Source organism: Thermobia domestica, chromosome 10, assembly GCF_964235325.1.
Source record: "Thermobia domestica chromosome 10, izTheDome1.hap1.1, whole genome shotgun sequence".
NCBI lineage: Eukaryota > Metazoa > Arthropoda > Insecta > Zygentoma > Lepismatidae > Thermobia > Thermobia domestica.
Genome location: NC_137463.1, coordinates 181,888,523 through 181,905,603, shown reverse-complemented (window position 1 = coordinate 181,905,603; position 17,081 = coordinate 181,888,523). Strand labels below are relative to the sequence as shown.

At 39.2% G+C, this 17,081-nt stretch overlaps 1 protein-coding gene across 2 annotated transcripts in view; it reads right to left on the bottom strand.

The window, feature by feature from the left end:
• LOC145662866 (uncharacterized) overlaps positions 1-2,010 on the bottom strand; it is a 224,548-nt gene extending 222,538 nt beyond the window's left edge. The window contains exon 1 of one of the 2 annotated variants that reach the window (XM_081728807.1): positions 389-2,010. In XM_081728807.1, coding sequence (XP_081584933.1) covers positions 389-743 — 355 coding nt within the window. In that variant the 5' untranslated portion in view covers positions 744-2,010. The remainder of the gene's footprint in view (positions 1-388) is intronic. The other variant, XM_081728808.1, reaches the window with a different exon arrangement.
• Between the last annotated feature and the right edge of the window lie 15,071 nt (positions 2,011-17,081).

The window sequence follows — 17,081 nt, the reverse complement described above, 5'->3', positions numbered from 1 at the left end:
CGCGGTGACTTGAAAGTCATGTGAGGTGGCAAGCAACCACTTCGACTGTAATTGCAACTAATTTGTAATACAATGAGTCTCTGAAATGAAAAGTTGTTACTTTAATATCTTGCCCTCTCCACAAGAAACAATCTTAAAATAATGAAATCATCATTTCAACTAATCAATTAGTAATTACCCTAGGAACTTCAAGAACTCGTTTGTTTGACAAAGCAAAGAATTTTCTTATAGATGTAAATTTAGTAGAAGGCAAGAAAATTGTAAATCCTTATCTGCAAACACCGTAGAAAAACTGAAAACGCCTGAAAGAAATTACTAAAATAAATAATGCTACTAAAATATTTCACTTACTGCTACCAGAAAAAAAGTACTTGTATGCTGATCATACCTCTTCCACTTCTGCCGACAAACCGCAGGTCGTTGAATTTGGCCACTTGGTTCTTCATAACAGCCGTAGAGTTCCTTAATTCTGCACAATAGTTCTCGTCATTTCCCGCTCGCACTGTCACCATGGTACCGTCTTCGACTCCTCCGAGAGCCACTACTTTGAAGGCCACAGGTAGAGTCTTATTGGAGCGCCAATGTGGTGGTAGGACGGTGCAAACAAAATGAGGGGACCCGGTTCGAACTAATTCCCCTGGATGTTCCGACAGGATCTCACTTAAGGTCCGCTCAGCTAAGATGTCCGAGGTCATCTTTGTATACGTCTCATTGAATACATTTAATTCCGGTGTGAGATGCATGTTGTTGTGGTCCGTTGAATCATGCACCGTAGACGAGGACCTCTGTCCAAAACTTGTACTATTAGTATTATTAGATCCGTCAGCACCGTTAATCGGTTTCGACGATTCAGTCTTTATACTGGCGCTTCCTGATGACCCCCAAATTGTGACGTCCGAAGCAATCTTGCCGGTAAAGAAATTTGCCGAGGAGGGATAAATGTCCCCCCTCGATCAACCACTACGCAGAAACAAACCAAAAATCGAACGTATGAAAGGAGAAGGGCGGGAAATTTTGAACAAATGACTGACGATATGTTAACACTATTTTTTCTCAATCTTCTTTTCTTCTTCTTCTTCTCACTGGAGGTCGCTGATGAAGTAGAGGTTCTTCTACATTGTCCACGTGCACCGCAATAAAATAAATAACACTTCCAAACTTGTCGTTCTGGTTTCCGACTGAACCATTTTCAAGCGACGAAAACTATTCATGACAGCTTTTCCACAACAGGTGCAATGCAGTTCCCATTCAACTAAACCAACAGTTCAAAAGATAGTGACACTAACTTCATGTTGAAGTAACTAGGTTGAAGATTTTTTTTAGCTTTAAAAAGAAATGATTTCTTTTTCTTTTTTTGGTAAAATAAAAACAGAAAGAAAAATTGTTCTATTCTTTGCTAAAGAACAAGCAAACCATCTCGTTGGGTAGTGAAAACCCCGACTGAATGTTCTGGTTTAGGGATCGTCGCTGAAGCTACTGAATGCGCATGTAGAGGAGGGAAGGTACTACTAAACTGTTGTTGTACGTGCAGTGTTGGCGGGTGTCCGGCCGATGAACGAATGGTCAAGCGCTGTTCTTGGCTCCCTTCCCTATTCTTTTGTTCTTTTCTTTTAAATAGTTTTCATTTAGGGACCAATTTAGGAAAAAAAAAGTTTGAAAAGTTTTTACTTTTGTTTATATAAAGTCAGTTTGGGAGTTGACGATTTGATGAAGTTGACTTCCTATCGCGTGTCGTCTTCTTGGGTGCCTAGAGTAGCTGGCTTCTCCCCTAAAATGTATGTATATAGCGCCTCCGCGGAAGGTGGTACGCCTCAAGACCACGGACTCAATTTGCCGCTACTATTCACCCGAATGCCAACAAATAATGCAATCGTGTGCGTTAACTACGAGGCGCTATCAGAGCCAACGGGAGGAGGGCGGGAATAACGACGCAGGCTCCAAACTGACGTGGACAGGGCGCCAGTCCTCCCCTCCTCTCCGCCCTTCCCCCTTTCGCGCACATGCTCAACCAAAAACCCCTCTACTCCCCCCGCCGCCTACGGTTCTTACACCACATTTTCCCAGTCAGCATTCAGGCAAGCAGCTAGGGATCCCCGCCCAGGCTTTCGGCTCAACCCCGACGAGACCGTGCCGAACCAGACCAAGAAATTTTCTTCTTCCCTCCTCTCGCCCCCCCATTGAACCGACCCGAACCGAATGAGTGAGAATACATGCTGGCAAAATCCACGGAACTTTCTTATCTCCCTCTCATGCACCCACTCTTCTTGGCCGGACCTCATCACCACCGTCAGTATTGGGTATCACTCCGCTTACACTAAAATGGAAGCCAAATGGGGAGAAAGAGGGAATTACAATTTGCCTGAATAGTGGGGGAATTCCCCCATCCATAACGAGAGGAAAGGGTTGTTTTCTTTTTTAAAAAAAAGAAGAAGAAGAGAAAGAGAGAGAGGGGGTTGGATAGAACCATGAAGACAAAATGGTCTTAGAACCGATTGTATAAGGTCAAAGTGGGGATGCTAACTGGGATCAGTTTGTTGTCATAGATAATCAAACAAATCATATTCACAAAAATCAAAATAATACGAATGTTATAAGCAGGAGAATGGAAACGCTCTTTTCTGGCACAGAACAGGTATTTAAAAAGTTTTCAAAGATTTTTCTCTCCTCCGTGTATCCCAGCATTTTTTTTTTCTGTCTTCTTTAAACCTGTTGCCTTCCTTTCTGTTTGTACACCTCACGTAACAGCTGTTAAGTTGAATTCTCTTTCTCGCCTGTTCAGCAATCTGAAGATACATTAACGTTGTTTCATGATCTTTTCTTGTATCGTGATGTATATTAGGTATCATTGTTGTTATATTACAACATGTGTAAGGCTGCCAGCTGACCACAACGAGTGAACCTTCGTAAAAATAAATTTCATCACCTCTTCTAAACAACAGATGCATTGACAGCAAAAAGTTATTATTATTATTATTATTATTATTATTATTATTATTATTATTATTATTATTATTATTATTATTATTATTATTATTATTATTATTATTGTGGGAGACCCGGGTTCGATTCCCGGCGGGAGCTCATGTGGTTCGGATTCCACGTTAATCAGTAGGTCCACGTCTCATATAGCCTCGCTGCTGAACGGGACGCTAAACTAAAATCAACTCAACTCAACTCATTATTATTATTATTATTATGACATGTATATACTGTGTATGCATGGTAGATAAGAATAGCTTAACATATATTAAGTACTTCTATGGATTTAAACAGTTTAAGGCCTCAGAATAGAGTTGCCATTTTGTAATTGGGGTTATTCACATTCGCTCCGGGTAAGGTTCGCTATCCTGTATAACGCTCGCACTCACTATTCTCAAATAATACTGCCGGGAAGGGGGGGAGGGCACGGTGGAACAGTGGTAGAGCGCTTACCTCTGGTGTGTGGGGTCCTTGTTTCGATTTCCGTCCAAGTGATCTTGTGTTGGACATCATCATGCTCGTGGGTTTTCTCGAGGGTACTCCCATTCCCGCACCTTCTCATTCCGCCAATTCTTCGATTATCATTGACTTGCTTTAATTATCATCTCACTTAGCCTAACGGGCATAATCGTAGGATGTTCACTGATAGATTTAATTTCAGTTCAGTTCAAACAGTGTTGTCCTGGGGACGAGACGAGACGAGAAATAAAATCTTCTCGTCTCGATTCTCGAAGAATTTGTCTTGTCTCACCTCGAAAGTTTTTCTTGTCTCATTTTGTAAATCTATGTATAATATTTATACTTTTTTTTTTTTTTTTTGATGATGTTAATTTCATCTACAAGTTATCAAAATCCTTCCGCGTCACGAGAAATGAAGAGTATTTATCAACGTTTAAAGATACGCAGGTCATTAGCCTACACAATGAACTGCAATAATAAATTCGTCATTGTCTCCGCTAAACGAAATCTGACTAAAATCAGGACGGTGGTTCAGTGGTAGGGCATTCACCTCTGGTGCATGGAGCTTTGGTTCGATCCCATCTCGCACCAAGTGGACTCTGTGGTAGACAAACACCGTGTGCGAGAGTTTAGTCGGGATTCTCCCGTTTCTTCCCACTTTCTTCGTTCCAAAATGTTCATTCATTTCACATCATTACCGTCTCTTTAGCCCATACAGCATAACTGTGGGACGTAAAATTCAAAAATTTCATTTCTAAACTCAGGAATTTGGCACAAGCAGAACCAGATTCGATTCCCAACGGGAGCTTATGTGGTTCGCATCCCACGTTAATTTGTAGATGCACGTCTCATACAGCCTCGGTGTTGAAAGGGACGTTAAACCTCCAATCCAACCAGTCTAAAATCACGAAGAAAATAATACGACTTGCTATCCTGCTAATTCTTTTGCTTGCAGTATTACTTTATACATTGCCATACAACATTGATGCCATATCTCTTATTTGTGTTACTCTCGCTTATTAGGATTAGAATTAGGAATTAGATTTCTGGGCTTTTGGCATCTACGACCACGTTAGCTCGTCACAAATCTGAGAGATGACGTCATTCGGCGATCAACTGGGGAGGAAGAAAGGAATGGGGAAGGAAGTCGCCTGGGACTATTATGTTAAATATCATCCCTGCATTTGTCTGATGTGAATAAGGAAAACCAGGGAAAACCTCATTCAAGAGGCTGGCCTGAAAAACCTGTTACACCTTTTGCGACTGAGCTTCCCCACCGGGGATTGAACCGCTAGCATCAAAGGCGGGAGCATTAGCGACTACGTTACGCGGATTCACTATTCTCGCTTGTGAGCACTCTCTAACAGCAAACTAGGATTGCGAAACCTCCACCTTCAAGTTTAACTAACTTCAACGACACTGACGACGCCAGAGTAGTGGGCAAGGGGCAATCGCCCCCACCAGTGACTAAAACTGTCCCCCGACATGTGTTAATGTAGACCTAGTTCAAGTAATATAAACTATCTACTCTGTCCCTCCGTTTCCTCTCTGCCCCTAGAAATCAAATCCTAATTCTAGAAATCAAATCAAACCCTAATCCGTCGTCATTTTATAAACGAACAATTAATTTGAGAATTTATGTGTATGTTCTGCGTGACCTATAAAGTGAAGTGTTGTGTGATATCAATAGTGCCAAAAATATTACTATAAATGATTTTAGACGTATAAAAGGATTTAAGTGATTTGTAATACCTCTCGTTAATAATGTTTGTTTGCTGAAGTTTAGCATTCAGCACCAAGGTTATGCGATACATAAACCTTCAGTTTAAAAATTGAAATCCGAACCACTACTGTAGAGAGACATGCTGACCTAGTTGTAAAGCGCTTACATCTGTGAGAGGTCCCTGGTTCGATCCCCGGCCAAGGAAGTTTGTGGTAGACAACACCGTCTGTGGTTTTGTCTGGACGCTCCCGTTTCCCCCACATTCTCATTCCACCAATTCTTCCATCATTATTCATCGAAATATTTCATTTTTCATTTTCTGAAACACCTTAATGCATTCAAGTTTCCATACCCAAACCCAGGGACGGATCTAGGGAGGCTATCGCCCCCCCCAGAAGAGGAAACTTTCTTATTTTATATATATTCTAAATAAAACCCATCCCAGAGTTTGGAGCTCTTAAAAATAGCTCTAAGTAGCATTATTACAACCCACCGCTCCCCCCCAGAAGTCCGTCCTGGATCCGCCCCTGCTCAAACCGCGAATAGAACCAATCGTTTCTAACGCAAGCGAAGTGTAGTTTTGATTTTAGAATGTCAAAAAGAATATTACAATATGTTTTAGGTATAAAATAAAACTATGAAATACAGGGTTATTCAAAAAGAATGGTGCTAAACTGCACCGCATTTATTTTGTAGTGAAATAACATACAAAAGCAAAATTAATCGGAAGGAAGAAAGAAAGGTTGTAAGTTTTATAGTCTATGTTTGTAGTTTACTTCAAAACCACTAGGGGCTCATGTTATTGTGTAAATAGCAACCATGAAGGTAGAGCGTGCGCATTGTATGATGGAATTTACACGAACAGGGTCTGTCATAACCGTACAGAGAAAACTTTCGTATAAAAATTCAAGAAACAAACACCGCATAAGGACTGCATTTCATTTTGGCAACGCATCTCTAGTGCAGTAGAGCAAATGACCGAGATACGTTGGGACGTATCAGGCGAGAACTATCTAGGTAGATTATCTGTTGGATAACTGTTGAGTTACCAGAGTGATGGTATCCAACACTTGTAATGTCCACTTTAAAAAAAAAAAATCTTACCACCTGCCTTTCTTCGTACCGACTAATTTTACTTTTACATGTCGTATGTTATATGGAAAGAATAATGTATTTCCCTGAGAAAATAAAAATTTACACTTTTTCTTGAAGTGGTATTTCATTTTTAAAGTGAGGTGTTTTTGGCTTACCCTGTATATGGAAGTCTACTGTATTTATTTCTCACAGAAGCTGCAAGTCCAATTTCTAATCAGGGAAGCTGTGGTTAGAATTTTAGGCTAATCTGTAGACCCACAACCGGCATAAGCTAGTTGTTGAGATGGAATGTTTGACAAAAGAACAACCCCAAGTGTTCCCCTAAAATAAATTTTCTATTCTGAATATATCAGATTGTCCGAACAATATTGAGCCTGTGGAAATCAAAGTTGAGCATACATTTATTGTGATTTGAAAATAACATTGCAACATTATAATTCCGTCGCTCCGTGGTTTCTGACAAAGAAAGAGAAAGAAAATAAAAGAAAAAAGTGAAACATGATTTTCGCAGGTGTCTTTTGAAGCTAACATAATACCATTCAGAGATATCTATAGAGACTGAAACAGATTATAGTTTGACGGTGCCAGGTCTAGGCTATATGTTGGATGAAAACCTCTCAACCACATTCTCTCTATTGCTGACGAGTCGTTTAAGATACATGCGATCTGGCGTTTTCAACGTAGTAGTTCCCCTTTCTGTTCGCCAGTTTCGGTCATTTCTTTCGAGTTACTAAGTGCACTAGCGCTAATTATCAACAGTAAATAGGGATGCGTTCGAGTCGAGTCGAGACAGAATTTTCCTGACAAAATTTGAGTCGAGTCTCTTCCAATAGAAAAATATATATATTTCGAGTCGAGACATCACTTTCACAGCATATTTTCGAGTCGAGACAGTCTCAAATCTTGTCTCGTGCGCATCCCTAACAGTAAAGGTCCGGTCCAACAGAAATGACTCGAGGTGGTCATTACAGTTCAGTAGAGACTTGCATAAGATATTTTTGAGTTAAATAATATAACACCTAAACGCCGAGCTTCTTTTTAAAGTCATTTTTCTCCAAATGGTTTAACACTGATTGGTGACGAATGTTTCGTCCATTGGCGAGGCTATGACTACTTAGATGCCAATCTTGCTCGAATTTTGCTTTGATTGGTCCCCTACTGCGAAGGATATTTTGGATATCGAAATTCCCAGAACAGAAATGACTTAATCATTTTTGGATGTTGCTTTAGATAACGTATCTTGTCCACAAACAGCACAAATTTCTTCATGAGTCAGCGCAGCATTTGAACCTTTATCAAAATGAAATTGTGAAATGTAGAGCAGTTTTGTGGGAAGTTCATCCATCTTCACCGCGCAATACTTTACGTTTGCAAGAATTCCAACATTTTTCCACACCAAAAAGAAAAAAACCCGACGTGATAAACATCTTGGCATTTGAAGGCGGCGCTCCAAGTTCCTTTTAAATGCTGCTAACAAATGAGAGGCCAGCGGTATTGCCACGTTTATTTTGTACACATCCACGTCTATTCTCTGCCAACTGATCGCGCTGTAGTTCGTCTGCTTAGCCATAATCACACCCCTTAGCACTCGGCAACATCGTGTCAGAGCTTGCATTTTATTCGTTTAGCTGAAATGCCAAGATGTTTGTCACAGGCTTGCTGTTGAATGACATTAAGATCTCTGAGGCTCTGCGTCTTCTACATACTGAAATTTGGGACACTAACGCCATCTTGTGCGCAAAAGGCTCAATACTTTGTAGGCTACCTGATACTTTTATTAGCTTGGCTGAGTATACGTCTAATATTTTTTTCTGTAAGTTTAACAAACTTTGGTCTTAGACTTCTAAACTATGATATGAACAAGTATTGAAAGTGTTACAGAATGGCGAATACAGTGTTCATTCGTCCATTCATTAGCCCGTCCTTCTGTCTGTCGACAAGTATCTATCGAATCCAAAACTATAAGGGATAAAGAGAAGTGGATTCTTGATATGGATTCAGTGTCCTAAGAATAGATTCCAATTCTTTAACGTTCTATTGAAACTAGAAGTAATAGCAATCTATCATTTTCGGTTTTCATATTGGCTACAATAGAGCAAAAATTGTAATAGACAGCAAGACGCATTTGTGTTGATGCGGATTCAGCGTCTTTAAGAAGTAATCCAAATTTTCTACCGTTGCTGATTTCAATATTGATTTTTTTTTTTTTTTTTTTTTGAGAGAGAGAGAAAATGATATGAGATAGCGGGAAATAATTTTCCAATATGGTTTCAGAGTTCCCCTATAATTGATTCGATCTGAGCCCCTATTTCTGTGTTTAAACTGAAAGTAGTAAAAATGAGACATTTCCGGTTTAACATTGATTGCCTTAATGCTAAAACAGAGATAAGTAACAAAAAACATGATGTGGATTCAAAGACAGAGGAATAAGGTACATCTGCACCCTTCTCTTTCTTATATAAAAAAGAAAAGAAAGTTATAGAAGTCAATTAACCATTTCCGGTTTTAATATTGCTTTCAATAGACCAAACTGGTAAGAGATACTGAGAAATGTTTTTTTGATATAGATTCAGTATTCCAAAATCAGGTTCCGTCCCCTTCCTTAAATCTGAACCAAAAGATTAAGAAATGAACCAGAGCTGTCTGATTTCAATGTGGACCCTTTTAGAGGAAAAACGGTAATAGATAGGGCTTCGTGAAAAACTTCTTTTGTGGAATGAATTTGACGCTCCAAGAATATCTCATTTCCATACTTATCTCTTTCTTGAGACTGGAAGTAATTTTTTCTATGGTATAAATGTACTACTAATTCCGGTATAAAGTATGAATGGATCGAAACAAGATGAAACAAGACTTCAAACAGCCTCGATCTTGTCTTAATGGACAAATAGTTGTCTCAGTCTCGTCTCGAGTCGAAAATCTCCATCTCGTCCTCATTCGCGTCTGGATAATCAGATGCTCGTCTCGATCTTGCCCGTCTCAGTCTCTCTTGATAGACTCGAAATAAATTACTGTATGTGGGATCATATTGATAGATTGCTATTGCAATATATGTCTTGTTTCACATCTCCAAATTTAGTTGACACTTCATAACACAGACTTTCTGCAAATTCATGGTCTTGTAGCTATAGAATACTTCATAGAGAGAAAATCGTAGCAGATAACGAGAATTGGCTTTTTGATATGAAATCGCTGTCGCAAGAATAGACTGAATCTCAGTCGTTATCTCCAAGGGCTCCCACATTGTGGTTTCCAAGAAGGAAGGGGGCAAGTATACGCGACATTTCAAATATAGGTTCAAATTTTGCTGTAACTAATGTAAAAATTCTATTGGGTTTTCGATATTCCAAAGTACAATTTCCTCTAGGGGGGGCAAGCGCCCCATCTTGCCCTCCCTGATGGGCGCCCTTGGTTATCTCTATGCTAAAACTAGAAGTGAGGAGTCTAGTATCAAGATCTACCATATCCATTTTACACTTTCACTACCATATCCTGCATATATTGTATTTAAAAAAGCGCTCATTGCTCGATTTTGTGCATGCAAATTGCTCGATTGCTCATTGCTCGATTGCTCATTGCAAATTGCTCATTGCTCGATTTTGTGCATGCAAACATGCTTGTAGTTAACAATGAACAAGATTTCATTGCTGAAAGAACAAATTAAAATCGCTTGTTATAACAGAGCAACATGTTTTTCTCATTTTCTCAAAAAATGAAAAATTGGATATGATAGGTTTTGATACTAGACCCCACTGGTGCAAATCCCGGGAGGAATGAAAGGGACATGTCCCTCCAATCTTGGAACTGGGGATATTGTAATCAATAATAATCCGATTTGAAATGAGGTTTTTGGGGCAGAAATGTGATGATTTGTGTGCGATTGCCACAAAGGAAAGTGAGATGAAATTGATGTCCTCCAGAATAAGCTTCAAATCTGTCCACCTCCCAATGTTGAAAACAACTCTGCTCCCCTGATGCTCCATACCATTGTTTTTCAACATAAATATTTTGAACATCACAAAAAAAAAAAAAAAAAAAGAACGGTCTTACCCCCCACCCCCCAATGTTGCAGACAGATTTGCGCCGCTGCTAGACCCCTCAAGTGATAGGAATGTACTATCACTTCTGAACCAATATAATGTATTCGATGCCACCTTTAATCGAGCCTAAAACCTCATGCACCAAAGGTATTAACCTAGCGAGGACGGCTTCTCACGGATCTGAGTCCAGCCTATAGCATAGATGTCACTCTTTCCACGTTATCTTCACACTTAATTTTTCTCTGTCTCCTTCAGGGTCATAGAGTGAGAGCGTAACATAGTTGTTAACGCTCTCGCGTTTGTTGCAAGCGGTCCTTGGTTCGGTTCCCAGTGGGGACACTAGTTCGAGTAAGTGTAACAGTTCTTTCAAACCAGCCATCCTGACTGACATTTTTCGTGGGATTTCCTCTGTCACACAAGGCAAATACGGGATGGTGCATACTCAACATAAGAGGTCCCAGGCCGCTCCCTTCCTTCCCAACTTCCCCGGGTAGTGTGACGTTCTTAAAAGTCATACATGCCGGCAATGCCCTAAAATATAATTCCTAATTCTAATCCTAATTCAGCGTAATAGAAAATAACGGTACGCTGTAATAGCCTTTAAACAGAAAGAGAAAGTAACTTTAGACTCGTACTGTACAGCATGTGGAAGGAATACATATCTAAGGTACAGAGTTGGCGTCTACTAATCCTACATAAAGGAGCAGAAGCTATCAGACTGTTAGTGAGCGTATGTAGTGATACAATGTTCGCTCTCTATATATGTACCTACTGTGCGTCCGTACTGTATGTGTGTATGTGATTCCCCCTTCCCTGCCCTCTCGTTCCTCCTTGCAACAAGGTGTAATTAAAGTAACGACCGACTAACGCACTCTTCCCCCTTTCATTCCTTTTGCTCCTTCCCTCTTTGTCTGGCATCTCTCTCTCTTTCTCTACTGGCAGTGTACACTGTTCATACATGCAACTACTGTGAATTGAAGAGAAAAAGAAAGGGAAACGCCATGCCGTGTTGTTACTGCCGGCGAAAGCACAGGAGAACGAGGAACACTATTCTAAACCCTTTCACTGGGAGTTGTACGTACGTGAGTTTATACGCACTGTATGTAGTGGAAGGCATGACTAAGCGATTTTTTTCTCAAAACATAGACAATTTGCAACGTGTCAAGATGTGTTACATATTTTTGTTTTCCTGTGTACTATTATTAATTCTAGTAGAAAAGTATCACATTTGACTGGATTTAAATGCAACTGATTTTGAATGAATTATGAATTTTTCTTAGAATTTTAATGTAACTAAAATAGTGGACTTTTACCTGCTCCAGTAAAACTGAACTCTGGATAAACAAATGGTTAGCGTAATTGCGTGGCTTCGAGTTCGATTTCCTTAATGGACCACATAACTTTAACAGGGACGTACGCAGGAATTTACTTCAAAGAGATTCAAAATTTTTCGAGAGGTCCAAATTCAACATGAGGATACATTATATTAAAAATGTAAAATTAAGCTAAAATTAGACTAAATACACAGAAAAGTCGGGTTTTCGGGGAGTGGTCCTGACCAGCAGGACTCACCCACTGTATACGTCCCCAACTTTAGGTATTGCACAAAAGCATTGAGTCTAGTTCTTTAACCTAGTCTAAATTAATATCAAGAGAGAAAGTACTTGATCAAATTCCAGAATCCTTTGTCATTCGGGAAATCGTGGATGGTTTTAATATAAACCTAGAATTATTTGCCAGACTAAGTTACCAATGACCATGATTCTATTAATTAAGAATAAAATTCTCTAAAGTTGCAGGTATGGCCGGACAAACAGCTTGAAGAAACTTCAGAGATTTGCACATTTAAGAAACCATAACTAACTAACTCTATGGCCTATGGAACCCGGAGGTTCAATGCCGCGTTCACAAAAGCTCTCCACTGACTTCTATCCTTAGCCAATTGGATCATTCCTATCTCTACTAGATCCAATTGGTCCTCCCATCTGCGCCTAGGTCTTCCTAATGGTCGTTTTCCGGTTGGTCTTCCAGTTAAGACTTTGAAAGCGTTTCTACTTTCTTCCATTCTAGCTACATGACCTGCCCACCTAAGCCTCCTAGATTTGATGACCCTAGCAATCTTCGGCAAACCGTATAAATTATGTAGTTCCTCGTTATGAAGTTTCCGCCATTCCCCATTCCCGTTCCTCTTGGGTCCGAATATTCGTCTCAGGATCTTGTTCTCAAATACTTTCAGTTTACGTTCTTTCCTCAGAGTGAGCGACCATGTCTCGCAACCATACAGAACAACATTCGTGATTACCGTTTTATTACCATGTTTTCTATTAATTAAAAGTAATCTATGGTGACTATCGTTTCTATTAATTAAAAATAAAACTCTCTGGTGTTATACTTATGGACGAACAGACAGCTTGAAGAAATCTCAGAAAGCTTTGGCACTCTTGGTCATGTGGTCGAAGTTACGTTTTAAATTGAACGGAAAGGAAACAGGTCATGTCTTATAATAATAATAATAATAATAATAATAATAATAATAATAATAATAATAATAATAATAATAATAATAATAATAATAATAATAATAATAAATAAGACTTTGGAGTTATAGCCATGGATGAACAGACAGCTTACTGGAATCCCAGAAACCTTGACATTCGAGAAATCATCGAATGTTTGAAACTAAGCCTGGAGTTATTTTTTTACAGTTTACCAGCATTAATCGTTTTATTTTATTATTTTTTTAATTAATGAAATGTAAGGCTCGTTGGAGTTGCAGTTATGATCGAACGGACGGCTTATATGCAGATGCCATGCAGGTAACTCAACAACTATTAAAAAAACAAAAAAAAACAGCAGTTCTATACCCCTTAATCGCAGTAGATTGTCGTGCTGAAACAATCAAAAACTCGCGTCAACAGGAATCGATGATGACTCACCCAGCGTCACGTGCAAGAAGTAAATATATAATATTTATACGAGTGTATTTATATAAGAATATATCGGGTGTATCAAAAGTAAGGGGCCATAGGCCAACTTCGTTATGAGTAAAGATATGCAAGATTGGGAAGTGAGAAAAGTTATTGGAAACAGTTGCTTTTAAATCTAAAATTGTGACATTTTTCCAATTGCACCAGCCATTTGGGCCCCACGTTGGTAAGGCGGCCTGTGTTGAATGAAAAAAAGCAACAAACCAAACCACTTGGCGTAACAGCCCTTTTGGTGGGCCGTTCCAACGCCATCTGTTAGCGACCGGCTGAACTATGTCCAGTCTAGCGAAGAACACGTAATCAGTGCCTCCGTTGCCTTGTCTCTAACAGGTATATCAAGAGCTTTCTAGACCTAATGGCCGTCACACGTCTTTTATTAACATTACTCCCCAGTTTGCCTCACGACGCTAGGTAGACGCTGAAAATTAGGAAACACCTGCCGGGAATCAAACCACGGACGTGAGTTTAACACTCTAACCAGCAATCTCCCCAAATGAAAACAACAACATTTCCAGTTAAGCAGGCTGTTCGAACTGACCATAAGGGCACGCAAAAATGACACGGGGAACATGCACACACTTGTGTAACAACAAGTAAAACTCTCAAATAAGTTTCTCAACAACACTGTATTATTGATATGGTGAGATCTCAAGGGAATAACCTAGTGAAATGGAAACTTATCCTATATTCCTCGCTGTTGAGTTACAACATAAATAAAAATCACATTAAATCAAAAGATTGTGAAGGTTTTTACTAAAGGAAGCTAAACAAATTTAAGATGGGAACACTTCGTGCTTTGTATTTTCTTCTATTAAAACTTGAACAATTTATACCGAAACCATACAAAGAAAGAAGTCTTGGAAAATTACTTTGTTAATTGTAAGACATTGTGGCTATTCGTAGCATAGGGGAAACGAAGAACGAAATTCCTCAGTGGAACTTTCAATTTTATTTCCTATTCTTATGCTTTCCTACTACGTAGAAGTGAGTTTGGTTGCATATAAGATAGGAGTTGTTGATTTTTTTTAAAAATGGTCCATGCGATTATATCAGCCATTTCCAACCAGATGCTCTGTGACGTCACAGATTTATTGCTCGTGTTCTCAGTAAACTACTCACACAGAGTAAGAAGAAGGTAGCAAAAATACCATTGATAGAAGACAGCGATGACAAGCAAACAAGACGTAGTCGATGGTTTTGTAGATATACTACTCGTGGATTCATTACTAATCGAACACTATGATCATTTGCTTTATTCCATTCCTCCTTTCCCGTTCCCTCCCATTCTTTGCTCAACCTGCTTTCTATCTCTTGGCTGTGATCGTATAAAAAAAAAAGTCTGCTCTTACGTTATACATCTGCGAATTGGGAATGATTGGATTATACTATGTAATTAAATGGAAATTCAACTTCTAATTCAAAACAATATATTGAAAAGGCAAGGAAGCACACTTGTGGGTTGTTCGAAAAGAAAAGTATAATTGTCAGAGTTTGGAATGTGAGCCCCCTTTAAACCTCTCAAAACCGTGTGCTAAACCTTGCTACCACAGCAAGAATAATATATACAAAATTTTATAATTTTACCATAAGGACGAGTTTCTATTGCTGCTATAAATTGATACATATTGAATTGATTTCATTTTTTTTTCTTTCGAAGAGACTAAAATGCTTGTTGAGTCTTGAGCCTGTCTTGTCTTGTGGGTTCGAAGTACCAGGCCGGAACTCTTACCTTCCATCTGATGTGGGTTTTTTAGCAGTGGAGTGGGGGCCTTTGTGTAGTAAGAGTCCGCAATTGTCGCAGACTCTAGTCCGTAGTCCATCGTGGCATCCTATAGGAGCTTCAGTATGACGAAGGTTGTGTTCCTAGGGATGTGGTTGCAGCGTTGCCATGTTCTCTGATGCTGGCTCAGAATATCCCAGAGAGAGTGCGTCACTTTTACAATTCTGTTCTGAATAATGCCTGTGATGAGGTTGTACAACATGTTCCCACGCTTGGCTACCACAGGTCAGGAGTGTTCGGATGAAAACCACATATACATCCCTCCTTGCCCTGAGACAGCTGGCTGCTGAGGAAGATTGGCAATAGTGCTCAGAATCGGCGGCTTGCTTTGTCAGGGACTTCTGATAGATGTTATTCGAATGAGAGTTTTCTATCTAGTAGTACCCCAGGTATCTCTGTTACTGTTCTAAAGGTGTTCCATCACGGAGCAAAATGTCATATGTCTTAGGTATGCGCTCCCTGTTAAATCCACCAGGGCCCTATTGCAAGTGTTGACTTTAATTTTCCTTTGTTGCGTCCATGAATCAAAGAGAACAATGTGTTTCTTGAGAGCTACTTCTGCAAACCTATGGTTTTTGTTAGTGGTAAATATGGTAGTATCGTCGGTAAACGTAGCTGTCATCGTTGTGTTGGTCGTCCATAAGCCTGCTGTATAAATTTTATACAGAAGTGGTGAGATGCATGAGCCTTGTGGTACTTCTGCGCCTGTTGACCTAGAACCTGTGCTTTCTTCTGCGTGTGACACTCTGAGGCTTCTGTTGGCAATGAAAATCTGTACTACCCGTACCATGGAGCATGGGAAGCCAACCGTGATCATTTTATGTAGTAAACCTTCATGCCACATCAGATCGAGTGTTTTCTTCTACCATCGTTTGAAAGTAAACAAGTACCATACTTATGATCCTTAAGTTAAAGGAGACGGATAATCAATAAAAGTAAATGAATAATTATGAGATCATTGGTAGAATGAGAATGTAGGAGAAAATGGAAGAATACCATGAATATCCATGGACACGATGTTGTCCATTGTATAGCCCAAGAATTGAGACTAGGGACAAAGTTTTCTTGTCTCGTCTCCTAATTTTGTAGAAGTTTTGTCTCGCCTCGATTCCCGGAAAGATTTTCTCGTCTTGTCTAGTCTCGAAATTTTTCTTGTCTGGTTTAGTAAATGTGTATATGCAATGATATTTTTCTTCAATTAATCCAAAATTTCCAGAATACTTAAGCATAACGAGAGGACCACGAGGAATGAGATATAACAACATTTAAATCATATATATTTTTTTATTGGAGTCAGGGACGGATTAAGGGGGAACTTAGGGGGCTATAGCCCTGGGCTTCCAGGTTGAGAGGAACCTCATTTCTGATCAAAATCTCAGCTGGCTATCTAAAAAAGATTAATGAAGATATAATCATCGTCATAAAATAAAATATGACCAAAATTATAATACATATTTCCTTAACTTTCCTACTGTACTTTCACAGAAATGTATTGTGTGAAATCAGTATTCAAGCACCTCTCCATCAGAAATGTATTTTTTCAAGCCCCCCTCCAGATGGGTTAATCCAGCCCTGATTGGAGTTTATTATGTAATGACTTGCGTATCTTTAAACGTTGATAAATGTTCTTCATTGTGTTCGTACAATTACTTTATCAAATTATAGTTTCTATACTACAAACTGTGAAAAATTAGTACAGTGTTTCAGCTCTAAGACTTGGGTAAACCACCGATACTCATGAGAATCGAGAAGTTTCTCGTTTCACCTCGAATTTGAAAATGTACTTCTAGTCTCAACTCCCGTCCACTTTCGAGAAGACAATTTATCTTCTCATGGAAAACACTAATTTCCACAACAAATTCACATGATCAAGATCGAGTCAGAGATCTCTTACATGCAGTGGCGGATCTAAAAGGTCGGCTATCCAGAATCTATACTATTATAGGTATATCATGAATTTGCATAACCTTTCAAAAAATATATAAAAAATACCTTAAATTATTTTTGTCACTGAAAAA